At 45.4% G+C, this 12,481-nt stretch overlaps 1 protein-coding gene across 9 annotated transcripts in view; it reads left to right on the plus strand.

Moving 5' to 3' along the window:
- Nucleotides 1-12,481, plus strand: part of NEO1 (neogenin 1) — a 186,800-nt gene that overhangs the window by 137,720 nt on the left and 36,599 nt on the right. For 5 of the 9 annotated variants that reach the window (XM_062612112.1, XM_062612116.1, XM_062612108.1 and 2 more), the window contains exons 8-11: nucleotides 1,120-1,339; nucleotides 8,136-8,290; nucleotides 8,829-8,977; nucleotides 9,781-9,919. In XM_062612112.1, the coding sequence (XP_062468096.1) occupies nucleotides 1,120-1,339; nucleotides 8,136-8,290; nucleotides 8,829-8,977; nucleotides 9,781-9,919 (663 nt within the window). The remainder of the gene's footprint in view (nucleotides 1-1,119; nucleotides 1,340-8,135; nucleotides 8,291-8,828; nucleotides 8,978-9,780; nucleotides 9,920-12,481) is intronic. The other 4 variants (XM_062612117.1, XM_062612111.1, XM_062612113.1 and 1 more) reach the window with 1 other exon arrangement.

A 12,481-nucleotide genomic window follows, 5' to 3' on the forward strand; every position in this document is an offset into this window, starting at 1 on the left:
TGAGGAGTTTTAGTTAGTTTATATAAATAATAAGTGAATAAATGTATTTGGCAGCAGAGATTCCCATGTGGAAAAGGGCATCAGGTGGCTTAAGCTTGGTAAGTAGTTAAGAATACAGAAAAATTCAGGGTATCCTGAGCTTTAGGGTTCTGTTACTAATTGTGCTGCCTGTAATACTCTGTGTAATTGGGGTCCAGCTGCTCAGAATATTACTGTTAGATTTACCGGATGGATTACTTTAATAGGATTTGGAGAAGAGCTTTTTGTACCCTACAACTCGTGCCTGTTAACTTGTAACCTTTTAATGTAATAATCCCAGAGCTTTACCCTGGCTTTCACGTGGTAATACAGGGAGATGTACATGACTTGCCACAAAAAAAGTTTATAGAGTCATCATCTAGTCTGAAGCAAGAGTTGTTTCTGCTTGTTAATGTCTCTGTACAATGAGGTCATACATGTTAGGAGAGGGAGGAAAAGCCTTGTTGGAAAGGAAACGGTGCCCTTGGTGGAACTGAGGCGAAAGTCTTTATTTCTGCTGCCATACCAAGTTTGTCACCACATCTTACCATGGTCAGCAGCAGCACCCACACAGTTAACCATGTGAATTGACCTCAGTGTTTAACTGCATGACCTGGATGAGTTATTGTGGCTATTTGTCTCTGTGATTGAGATCAGTATAACTGAATCCTGCATGGTAATGAAATAGAGCATTGGGTCTGGGTGTATTTTTGAGTAACTAATGGGTTGGGTATTTTTTGGGGGGGTATTACATCTGGTTTACAAGGAAATGGGAATTGTTTGCTGCTGGTACGTCCTCTGATGAGGTCATATTGTATCCCCAGTCTTCACCCTTCCTTTTCCCTTGCCACTTCCATTACAGTGGAGATCTGGTCTGCTTGCTCGACAGTGACGTGTCTTTTAATATTCCCATTAGTTTCCAGTAGTACCTTTGCCCGCATGTCAGCCTTCAGTTTAATGGCCTTTTTTTGTGTGTTCATTTTCTTTTGTTTCCCATCGTGGTTTTGTTTATTTCTTTTGTGTTCTTTTTCTATTTTCTTTTTTTTTTTAACCCGTGGTGATGTTTGCCCTTCATATTCCCCAATGTTTGCACATGACAAGATGTTGCCATCCCAACATTACCTCCCACTTCACTGACCAGTGCCACTAATGACCATCTAGCACCAGCGACAGCAGGACCGCTGCCTTCAGCCCCGCGGGACGTCGTGGCCACCCTCGTCTCCACTCGCTTCATCCGGTTGACGTGGCGGACACCTGTATCTGACCCTCAAGGAGACAACCTCACCTATTCAATCTTCTACACCAAGGAAGGTATAAACAGGTAAAGATCTCGACGTGTAACACAGCTCTTTCATTGCTGCTCTTCACGCTAGCTTTGCTTAGAAGCACTATAAACCTATAAAAGCTCTCAGTGCTCCAAGTCTGATGGATGGCGGAGGTGAGGGGTTGTGTTTCCTTCCCTCCTGCACCCTGGTTAAACAAAGTGCATTATTTGCTTTGTTGCTGCATGTATACAGTCATAGAGGCAATGCTTGTGCATGGTTTTGGTTGACTGCAAACAGTTGCTACCTGCTTTTAGTAGCCTGCTTAGGCACTAAGAACGAGCATAGACAGTAACATCTCTTCAGGTACCCTGCCTCTCCTGTAAATGCCATCCACCATAGGCCTGGAAACACCCTCCAGATACACTGTGTGCTACTGAGAGCAAGAGGTCACTTCATGCTTTAAAGCTCTGGACAGGGTCTGATTCTAGAGAGGACCATGGGGTTGGGGTTAGTTAAATGTTGAGTCTCTCCAAGTCATCCCTGTCAAGAGGAATGCCATGAATCTGAAGCATTTGTGACATATTATGCCAATGGTTTAGTTCAGTCAACCCCTTTTTCTTCCTGACAGGCTCTACTGCTCAGAATTACAGTTTCAAATTGGTGTGATAGGGTTTTAAAGAACTTAGAGCTAGCAGTCATTTGAGCAATGCTTAATTGCAAATTAGCTTGTTGATCAGATTCATTACTCAAGAGAAAAATAACATCTACTTGCTTACTAAAGTGTGAGGATCCAAGTTGAGAAAGTCATTTAAAGAGAACACAAAACTCACCACTACTTGCAGTGAATTGCCATGCTCTCAATTCAGTGGCCAGGCCCCTTGTCCAGGCTCATGGCCATTCACTGAGGCAATGAGGAAAGGGTTTCTTTGCCTCACCAGTGTTGCTTTGCTCCTTCCTTACTTGGGTAGTACTCAGTTGTACTGGAGATACTATAAGGGAAACAGGAAGGAAATGTGGGATCTGGCCAGCCATTGTTGCTTCTTGCCGCTCCTCCTCCACGTCCCTGGTTGTAACCCAGTGGGGTTTTAGAAAGCCATTTGCTGGAGAAGGCTCCCTTCCTCTCTGTATTGCTTTGGAGGAAGCACAACACATCCCCTTCCGCTCCATGCAAGACTATAGAAATCTAGCAGATACTCTCCTTGTGCCAAGAGCATGTGCAGAACAAAGGGTAAAAGGAATCTCATAACCCGTGGTGCATGAATCAAAAGGTTATAGGAAAACCTGCAGCAAATGCTGTTTCCAGTTCTTGCAGAGCAGCCCTGCAGGCTTGGGTTCCTGTAGTCCACAGAACCTTACACAGCAAAGCACTTAACCTGGTGCTTAGATGGAAGCAGGTGGTTCCATTGCCTTCAATAGGATCTGTGTTTGCTTGAGTGTCCTTCTGGGTTAGGGTTCAGAGCAGGCTCTGGAAGCCTTTTATTAGCACATATTCACTATTTTCTCAACTTCACCACTCCTTTGCTTTTGGGGAGTTTTTTTGTTAGACAGTTGGCATCACGCATTGCACAGATACAAACCCACTCTGAAATCCAGCCTTTCAGCCTGCACTTAGACAATCAGGACAATAAAATCTTCTTAAAAAGGGAGAAAAATCTTTTTAGCATGTTGCTGTTACATGGTACTTGTTGACCAGTTGGTTGGACCTTATGGAAACATTGCTTGGGTATTAAATTAAGATGAGCATCGCATACATCTAAGCAGTTGGAAATCAGAAAATTTGGAAGTGAAGCTTGGATATGCAACCCTCTTTTCTTTCTCAGCACTATAAAGCACTACTTAAATGATGGCTTTTTTAGTCCTTGAATTATATATGATCCTATATCTTTTATGGTTTTAAGTGTATTTGTACCATCTCCTCATACCATTACATTTTTGCCTACACATACCACTTTCATTGCGTGCATTACTGGATCCTTTTAGTAGTTAAAGTGTTGTCTCTGCCTCGCTTGTGTTTGAGCAGCGATCAGGCTCAGTATTTGATTTATTTACCTTTTAAATCAGGCTTGTGAAAACTGAGAAAATTACATCTAAGATGGAAAGGGTTAGCTGGATACCCTGACATCTGTAACCCATCTTAATGGGCTGGAGCGAGTCATCTTCATACTGTGAATTGTAGGGGCACTTAAATCCCAGCAGTATCTGTGCATACTACAGCATAGAATCACAGATTGGTGGGGGGTGGAAGGGACCTTAAAGCTTCTCCAGTTCCAGCCCCCTGCCACGGGCAGGGACACCTTCCACTAGAGCAGCTTGCTTTAAGCCCTCATATATATGAGGCGTGTGGTTCCTTAGTTACCAGCTGCCTCAGTCACTGCTGATTTACATTCCTGTTCTTTTCACCTGTTCAGTGAATGGAGACACACACAGAAACATGGAGGGTGTTCCTTAACTTTGCCCTTTGGACTAATGAAACACTGGCACAGGGTACCCAGAGAAGCTGTGGCTGCCCCATCCCTGGCAGTGTTCAAGGCCAGGCTGGACACAGGGGCTTGGAGCAAGCTGCTCTAGTGGAAGGTGTCCCTGCCCGTGGCAGGGGTTGGAGCTGGGTGAGCTTTAAGGTCCCTTCAACCCAAACCATCCTGTGGCTCTATGATTTAGAGGACTGTGAGGTGGCAAGAACATGGTTTCCCTCATATTCATGGGTGAGCCTGCAAAAGGCTCTTCCTGCACCGCATGTCGGTTTTATGCCACAAACTGCTTCTGCTGCCAAGGGGTACCCTTTGCCCAGAGAAATTCATTTCATGTTTTAACCCCCATGTCTGCTTGCAGAAACTGTTGGCCCGAGTTGAAAGTTCCAGAAGATTTATAAAAGCAGCAACAAACAAGGAATTGCAGCTCAAATGCCAGTGCTGCCAACAGTGGTTGTTTCTGGTGCTTAGGAAACGGTTAAAGCTGGGTTTGATAGTGAGCTGTGTCTGCTGAGGGGTGAGAATGAAGATCTGCAGGACGTGGAGGTTGCTTTTAGCAGAGAAACTGAAACTCTTCATGGCAGAGGAGCATTTCAAAGCGCAGACATCAGCTGTAAGGTGCCTGGTTCCTGATGGTGTCACTGGCTGCAGAATGTCATCAGCAGGTGGCATATCTTCACCTTGGCTTGAAGACTTCAGCGTGGCTTTTATTGAGGCAGTTACGTGGATGTCTCGTGGCTTTATTGTCACACTTCTGGAAGGATTGAAGTAATCTGATCGGGGGAAATGACTGAATCCTTATAGACTGTATGGTCACTCGGTTATTTCATCCAGTTTGAAAAGGTTCCCCTGTAAAGGGTAGGGAAATTCAGGTGTGTAGGGGGCCAGGGGAGGTTTAATTCTCTGAAGCTTTAGACCTGCACTGAGCAGAACAGCTCCAGACTGTCAAGACTTGGACAAAAAGAGAAGAAATAGCTAGCACTTGGCTATTACAAGAGGGCAGATTACACCATGGAGGTGAGGTAGCCCAACAGTATTAAAGCCATGGTTCAACACAGTGTGCTCCAAACATGGAACATGGGGTTTAACTGTGTATGATCACCCTGTCACAGTGTCTCTGAGAGCTGCCTGGCAGGCTCTCAGCTGAGCCGGCTGCACAGACAATCCTCCCTTGCAGTCATTTCCTGAAGGGTCATCTTTACAGAATCATAGAATAGTTCGGGTTGGAAAGGACCTTAAGATCATCCAGTTCCAACCCCCCTGCCGTGGGCACGGACACCTCACACTAAACCATATCACCCAAGGCTCTGTCCAACCTGGCCTTGAACACTGCCAGGGATGGAGCATTCACAACCTCCCTGGGCAGCCCATTCCAGTGCCTCACCACTCTAACAGGAAAGAACTTCCTCCTTATATCCAATCTAAACTTCCCCTGTTTCAGTTTTAACCCGTTACCCCTTGTCCTGTCACTACAGTCCCTAATGAAGAGTCCCTCCCCAGCGTCCCTATAGGCCCCCTTCAGATACTGGAAGGCTGCTATGAGGTCTCCACGCAGCTTCTCTTCTCCAGGCTGAACAGCCCCAACTTCCTCAGCCTGTCTTCATACGGGAGGTGCTCCAGTCCCCTGATCATCCTTGTGGCCTCCTCTGGACTTGTTCCAACAGTTCCATGTCCTTTTTATGTTGAGGACACCAGAACTGCACACAATGCTCCAGGTGAGGTCTCACAGGAGCAGAGCAGAGGGGCAGGATCACCTCCTTCGACCTGCTGGTCACGCTCCTTTGGATGCAGCCCAGGATACGGTTGCTTTCTGGGCTGTGAGCGCACACTGAAGCCGGCTCATGTTCATTTTCTCATCAACCAACACCCCCAAGTCCTTCTCCTTGGGCTGCTCTGAATCTCTTCTCTGCCCAACCTGTAGCTGTGCCTGGGATTGCTCTGACCCAGGTGTAGGACCTTGCACCTGGCATGGTTAAACTTCATGAGGTTGGCATCAGCCCACCTCACAAGTGTGTCAAGGTCCCTCTGGATGGCATTCCTTCCCTCCAGCATATCAACCGAACCACACAGCTCGGTGTCATCGGCAAACTTGCAAGTTTCCCACTGTCCATGTCAGTGACAAAGATGTTGAACATATATCCAAGTATATCTCAAAACTTCACATTTCCAGGTTTTGTTCCTGGTTTTGCACTGGAAGCTTTTTCCCTTCAGTACTTGAGAGCAGTTTTAAACCTTCACTCCAGTTTACAGAGCTCTTTAATTGGGGATTAAACTGGAATGAGTTAGAACAGTCATAACGTTCTCTCTGGTAATGGGGATGTTCATACAGACCATCTGGTTTGGTACCTGTTACGCCTACCTGAACACATCCGAGCTCATAAAAGGTGCTCGTGGCTCCCTGCAGAAGGGCAGGAAAGAGAGATTCATGCAACATTAATTAACCTGCCTGTGTTTTGGGCATCCCGTTGCGAGGGGAGGCTGCAGTTCCTCCTTACTGCCCCAAATGTCAACCCATTGCTGTGTCTCTAGGCTTTTGAGAGATGTTGTCTTTCCATTAAAATAATTTTCACTTTGGGGTAATTTTAAATAATACCCTTGGATTGCTGATGGAATTTCTGAGGAAAATCAGTGAGGGCCTTTACACTGGAGGCAGCAAATGCAAGAAGCCTTGTATGTCAGTGGGAGGTGGATGTTGCAGCACAGCTGTGAATCAGCTGGCACTTCCTTGGGGTGTTCTGATACCATCATTGCATCTCGGGCACCTCTTAAAGGTAACAGCTGAAAATGCATTTTCAGGCAAGCCCTTTGCCCTGGTTAGAACTGGGAAAGGGGAGGAAACGTTTCTCTCTTTCCCTACCCCAGTGTCAGTCTGTGCAGGGAAGGGTAGTTTGTTAGCGTGGGTCTTGCTTCCTTCTTGCAAAAACTACTTTATAAACATGAAAAGAGGAGCAGCCTTTTGTAAAAGCATGTCCATCAATGTGTGGTGATGATGATGATGATGCTCATTTAATGAAGGGAGTGACTAAAAATCTGATCTAAATTAAGCTGTTTATGCAGTGCCGTTTCAGCTCAACTTGCAGGAAGGAGAACATTCTAGAAACTGTTCAAATAGCTCTTTAGTTACTCTTAAGTGTAGTCTCCCTCTGTATAGTCGGAGTGTAGCAGTGCAGAAAGAAGCAGGGAGTTCATCCTGTTTTCACCCAGGTTATGGTAAGTCAACCAGACCAGTTGATTTAGAAAGAAATAAATTACAAATGGGGCTTTTGGCCCCATCGTGGCTGGAATGTAGAGAAGGGGAGACTGTGGAGTGATTATGCCTGGGCTTCTGCATTAAAAATGATTTAAAAGCAGCTAATGGCCGAGATGAGAATCGCCTGCCCTCTGCTGTAGAGTGAAACGAAGTCTAGCAGACAAAAGGGAAAGCATTGCATTCAGAGCAGGCACGTTTTCCCTCTATGTTCTCAGTGGGGAAGGGTTTGATTTCTTCTTCAGTAACACTGGTTTTACTTGTATGTACAGGGGTGGGGAGCTGCTGTTCGAGGGAGGCCGGTACGGAGGTGTCGTCACCCAGGCGCAGCTCTGTGCACGTTCACATGGCAGCAGCGGTGCCTATGAAATAAAGGCTGTAGTTGGTTGATGATTAATCTTTTAATCTCCCCCTCAGGCCTGAGCTCCGTAAGAGCTGATGGAGTTTCCTGAGCTGTGCTGGGTGTGAGGCCATGGTGCTTCCACAACACGAGCATCGAGCACTGCTGAGGGGCTGCTCCTGCTCCCACCTCAAACTGATGAGCAGCAGAGCTGGCTCTTGTTCCCACTGCCTGTGTGGGAAGAGCAGAAAGGCCACAGCTGTTGTGCACGTCAGAGCCTGTGGATGTTTGCAAATCGTCTAAATATTAGGGAGGAACCAAGTGGAGTTTGGAGGCCGCAAGATGCGGTGAAAGCTTTGACAAACACACAGAAAGCAGCCCCACAATATTAACAGGGATGCCTTCAACCTCCCCAGACTCTGTGCGTGCTCCTGGACCAGCTTTTCTTCTGGCTTCACACTAGTAGGAAAAGCTGTCCCTGAATTACCATGCTGTTACGGGAATAACAAAGAAACTACTCTGAGTTTTGTGTTGTTGGGTATAAGTCATTCTTTTAGGTCAGTGCATCTTTGTTTTCTGAAGAGAAGTTACAAAATCAGAAGCTGTTTATCACATGTACTTCTGGCATATTCTTGTTTTATTGTCTAGTCATTGCTGTATGAATAACCTCCTCATTAAGGCATTAGATATATTCATACAGGATACATCTTGGGAGCAACTATTCCTTTATTTACCCCTCAAAACCCCTCTTGCTAATCAGTGATGGTCGCTGTGCCCAACCCTTTTGTTTCCCAAAGGGAACGTGTCGAAAATACAAGTCGTCCTGGAGAGACACAAGTGATGATCCAAAACCTGATGCCAGAAACAGTTTATGTGTTTCGAGTTGTGGCTCAGAACAAGCATGGCCCTGGGGAGAGCTCAGCACCGCTGAAGGTGGCAACTCAGCCTGAGGGTACGTGCTAAATACCTGGAGGCTTCCTGACTTTGGGATCCATGGTGTGGTGATGGTGGTGGTTTTCTCATTCCTGATGTTTCCCAGAATAAGTAGGTACTCTTAAAAGTTGTATTTGCAACCATCAACTTGCAGACCGTAGTTTCAAACTGATTTTCCAAGTTGGTGAGCTTGCATGATTTATTCTCACCATTAAGAACTGGTAGGAAATTCCTTGTTAAATTATCAAAACTTTCTGTTATAAGAACCTTTTTAAATGGTCATTGACTGAAAAAGGGGGCAAAAGGAAAACTTAAAGCAAACGTGAAGTCTGGTGTTCATTAGAATCACTCAGGATAAACGGAATCTGACCCTGGGAGCAGGATCTCCTTCAGAAATTGGGTCCCGCCTTAAGTGCCCCAATGAATCTGTGTGAAATGGGAATAAATACACATCTTTTTACCTTCACTGGTAGTGGAGTTGAGGCTAAAATGCTGAGCCACTGCAGATGGTGATGGTTCAGCCCGGTGACGAGCAGAGTTTCACACTTGTGTTTCAGTTCAGCTTCCTGGTCCAGCACCCAACATCCGAGCGTCAGCCACTTCCCCCACCTCCGTTACGGTGACCTGGGAAACGCCGCTGTCCGGCAATGGTGAAATCCAGAACTACAAACTCTACTACATGGAGAAGGGGCAGGACACCGAGCAGGTAGGGAGCCCGGCCCTTCCTGTGGGGTGTATAATGCTGGGAACAGCCTGTTTCCTTTTAGTACACTTTTACCTTAAATTCCTAAACACAGCTAGTGTTCATCTCCCTGATGGGCTGAATCCTGTGGCCTAAACCAAGGAAATGTTAAGAATGAAAAATCCAGCATGAAATGCCTTGGAATTCAACTTATTTAGATACTCAGCAGCATAGAGCAGCTTTTTGGGGAAGTCCATCATATCGTGAGAGGAGAGCACAAATATTCATGAAAACCATCTTCCCTCTGGTTCAGACAGTGCAAAGGATGCTTATGGTTTTGTAGTAAAATAGTTTAACTCCTGATTTTTAGCATGATCCTTAGTCTGAGCTGTTCTTACTACTTGAGCTCTTTGATTCACTGGTGGATATTTTGATAGTGTGGAGCATCTTGTTGATTAAATTTCTACTGGGAGGATCCAGTGTGTTCTGTAGAAGTACAAGCTGCCGCCTGAGAATAAACACAGCTTTGGGAGGATTAATCCCAGCCATTTAATTTCCTTCTGATGGCATATGAGTATGATCCCAGCTTTAAAAAGCTACAGGAAGAGTATTTTTGTTAGTTTTCAAGATAAGTTTTTACATCTGTTTTAAATAGGAATGCATTCCTCAGGTAAAATGACCTCTTCTGCATCCCACTGTTGAGCACATAGTGAGAATTGTTACTAACAGGCAGGTTTGCCAGGTGACTTGAATTGCTTTACTCAAACTCGTAAGGCATGTCTAATAGTGATGATTCTGACCTCACATGTGTGCTTCCTTATGCACAGGATGTTGATGTAGCAGGACTCTCCTACACCATTAACGGCTTAAAGAAGTACACAGAGTACAGTTTCCGTGTGGTAGCGTACAACAAGCACGGCCCCGGTGTCTCCACCCAGGATGTTGTTGTGCGAACGCTGTCAGATGGTGAGCTGCTTTATCCCTGCTCTTTTTCTTTACAGGAATTATCCAGTCATTTCCTTTGAGTGAATTTTTAACCAGCCTTTGTTCACTGCTGCCCTGTTTTATTAAAAAGGTCCTTGTTGCATAGGGCCGTACATAGTTGAAAGTTTCCCCTTAGGCTTTCCAAATTGGGTGAAGGAAAATTACTGTACCTGCAAAAGTACCAGGTGTTCTGCTTATGAAACAATGGTGTCCTTCATCTCAACATCAGGAGCTTATTTCATGGGTTATTGAGTCTACAAAGTATTAAAAGCAGTCAGAAAATCAAGTGTATTGAATGCAAGGGCTCCAAATTATTTGTCAGGTTCTGCAGTATTTTTACACATGAGCAGAGTTCTGCTTTTGGAGTGGGTTTGTTTAATTGTGATCATACGGGAAGAAGTTGTGTGTCTTTGTTTAGACACATACTATTAAATCCATTGCATACAGTAATGGAAGAGAAAGTGGTAACTGTTCTGTGAGGCAAATAAAGAGGTGACATGAGCAACTATAGGTCTGTGGTCAAGTGTGTAATGATCCGAGTTCGTGTTAACTTTTACGGATAAGTTGACCCCTATATGAGAGCAGTCAGTGCAAAAGCAAGCCTAGCCTGGGATCCTCTCACCAGGAGCGACCCACACCAGAAGAGATGAGCGCAGAGCTGCGTTGCCCCAAACTCCCTATGCCCGAGTTCGTTCCTGGGGGACTTCCTGACCCTGCAGTGGTTTCTGTGTATTTACTAATTCAGTTGCTCTTGTATGAAACCCTTTCAGCATGCTCTCTAACCCATGTCAGCTTTTACCATCCACAACATCAAACGCACAAAGATCTACCAATGACCTTACTGTGAAAATCACCCCTGTTTGTCTGTTCTGAGCCTGCTGTGTCTTAGTGTCCATCAGCCCTCTGTGTCCTGCTCCTCATTTCATAGACCTTTGCCGTGTTCTCCCTCATCCCTCTCTTTCCCAGATTCCCAAGTCACAGACACGGTTAGCCATTCCTTCCCTGGAGCCATTTCAGCCTCCAGTGCCCTTCCCTGCCTTCTGCCACAGTTTCTTTTCTCTGCTTTTAAAAAGAGGGGACTAAAATTGTATCAAAGATGCAAGTGTGTAATGACCAGCATTTGCCTGTTTCTTGGATCATTCTGAGCACTGGGTTTGCTCAGAATCTTCATGGAATTGGTCTGCTGAGAGCTATTGTTTTGCACATAGAGATGGGATCTTTTTTCGCATGTGCATAACATTATCTACTGTGAACTTCATCTCTCACTTTAATATCCAGGCACTAAACGTGCTGAGGTCTTTCTGCAGTTCTTTACCATCAGACCTTGTCTGCACTTACCTCGGTCACCTCACTGCTCATCCCCTTTCATCGCTTCCAGTGTGCTGAGCCACAGGGGTGTCGGTGCATTCCATGGTGCACCTCCACAGGTCATCACCGTGGACGGTCCCACCTGTTCTTTCCTTTCTTTGAACCAGTTGTTTGCTCAGGCAAGGACTTCTCTCCTGTCCCCTTCCCAAAGAGCTCTCCAGCAGGTTTGCAGTGCAGGATTTCCCTGTAAGAAGTGACAAGTATGTATTATTGCTCCATGCATCTGGGAGTTTCACACTTACTGTAGCTTCAGTTTATTTGCCTGCTACAGGTTTCTGACTTCCACTCAAAGCTTCTCAAATGGAACCCCTTGTAAATCCCACATTGAATTTGCCACCTCCCAGTATCAAGGTAACTTGTGAGAGGTTACACATTTGTCATGTTCCCAACTTCCTTGTGGAATCCTGGATGGATAGCAGCTAACCCTGGCCACACGCTCCTGTTCCCTGTCTGACTTTTCTGTAATCCCTTGTGTTGACATTTCTGTTTGAGAGATCCTGCAGGTCCCTTGTAAAGGGTTATTATGGAGCCTCTCCTCTTCCTTTCACTCAGTACAAACACAGAGATAGATGTGTGGCCTTATCTCTTCCTTTATTTGTCATACCCTGACCATTCACTAGCCCCTCTCTAAAGGGCTTCCAGCTCCTTAATTGTTTGAAGAAGAGTTTGTTATTACTTGTAATGTCACTGTCAGGTTTTCCTGAAGTTCTTTCTGGTCCAATTTCAGTTTTCATGTTTAACCAACAGAAATGGCTTTTCTAAAGCTTCCTGAAGGATGTCATCGTGCTGCTTACAGCCTTACAGCCATGCTGCACTCCCCCTTCAATCTCAAATCCTTCCAGATGAGTAATGCATGTTTTCCCTTGCTGTGGTGTCTGTAAGCTCTCTCTGTGTCTCCTGCAGGGATTTCTTTCTGACCTTCCTTTAGGTTCTATTTAACAAGCTTCTGCATTCTTGTGTAGGTTTTTGCTCCTGATCTGTTACAGTGGTTTGTTGCAGGGTAACCCTTTTAGGTGTTACAATGTGAACCCCAGTTTACATGCTGCATGTAAGCATCACCTCTCTTCTCATCATCCTCCTGATCTATGGGAAGCAGTTGTGTGTTACAGCTAGAAACGTGATCCCTGTGTCACACCCTGAGCGAGGACATTGTCCTTATGGGTCATCACAGCTCTC

Source organism: Pezoporus occidentalis, unplaced genomic scaffold, assembly GCF_034315485.1.
Source record: "Pezoporus occidentalis ecotype Australia unplaced genomic scaffold, CSIRO_AGI_Poc_V1 ctg159, whole genome shotgun sequence".
Lineage (NCBI taxonomy): Eukaryota > Metazoa > Chordata > Aves > Psittaciformes > Psittacidae > Pezoporus > Pezoporus occidentalis.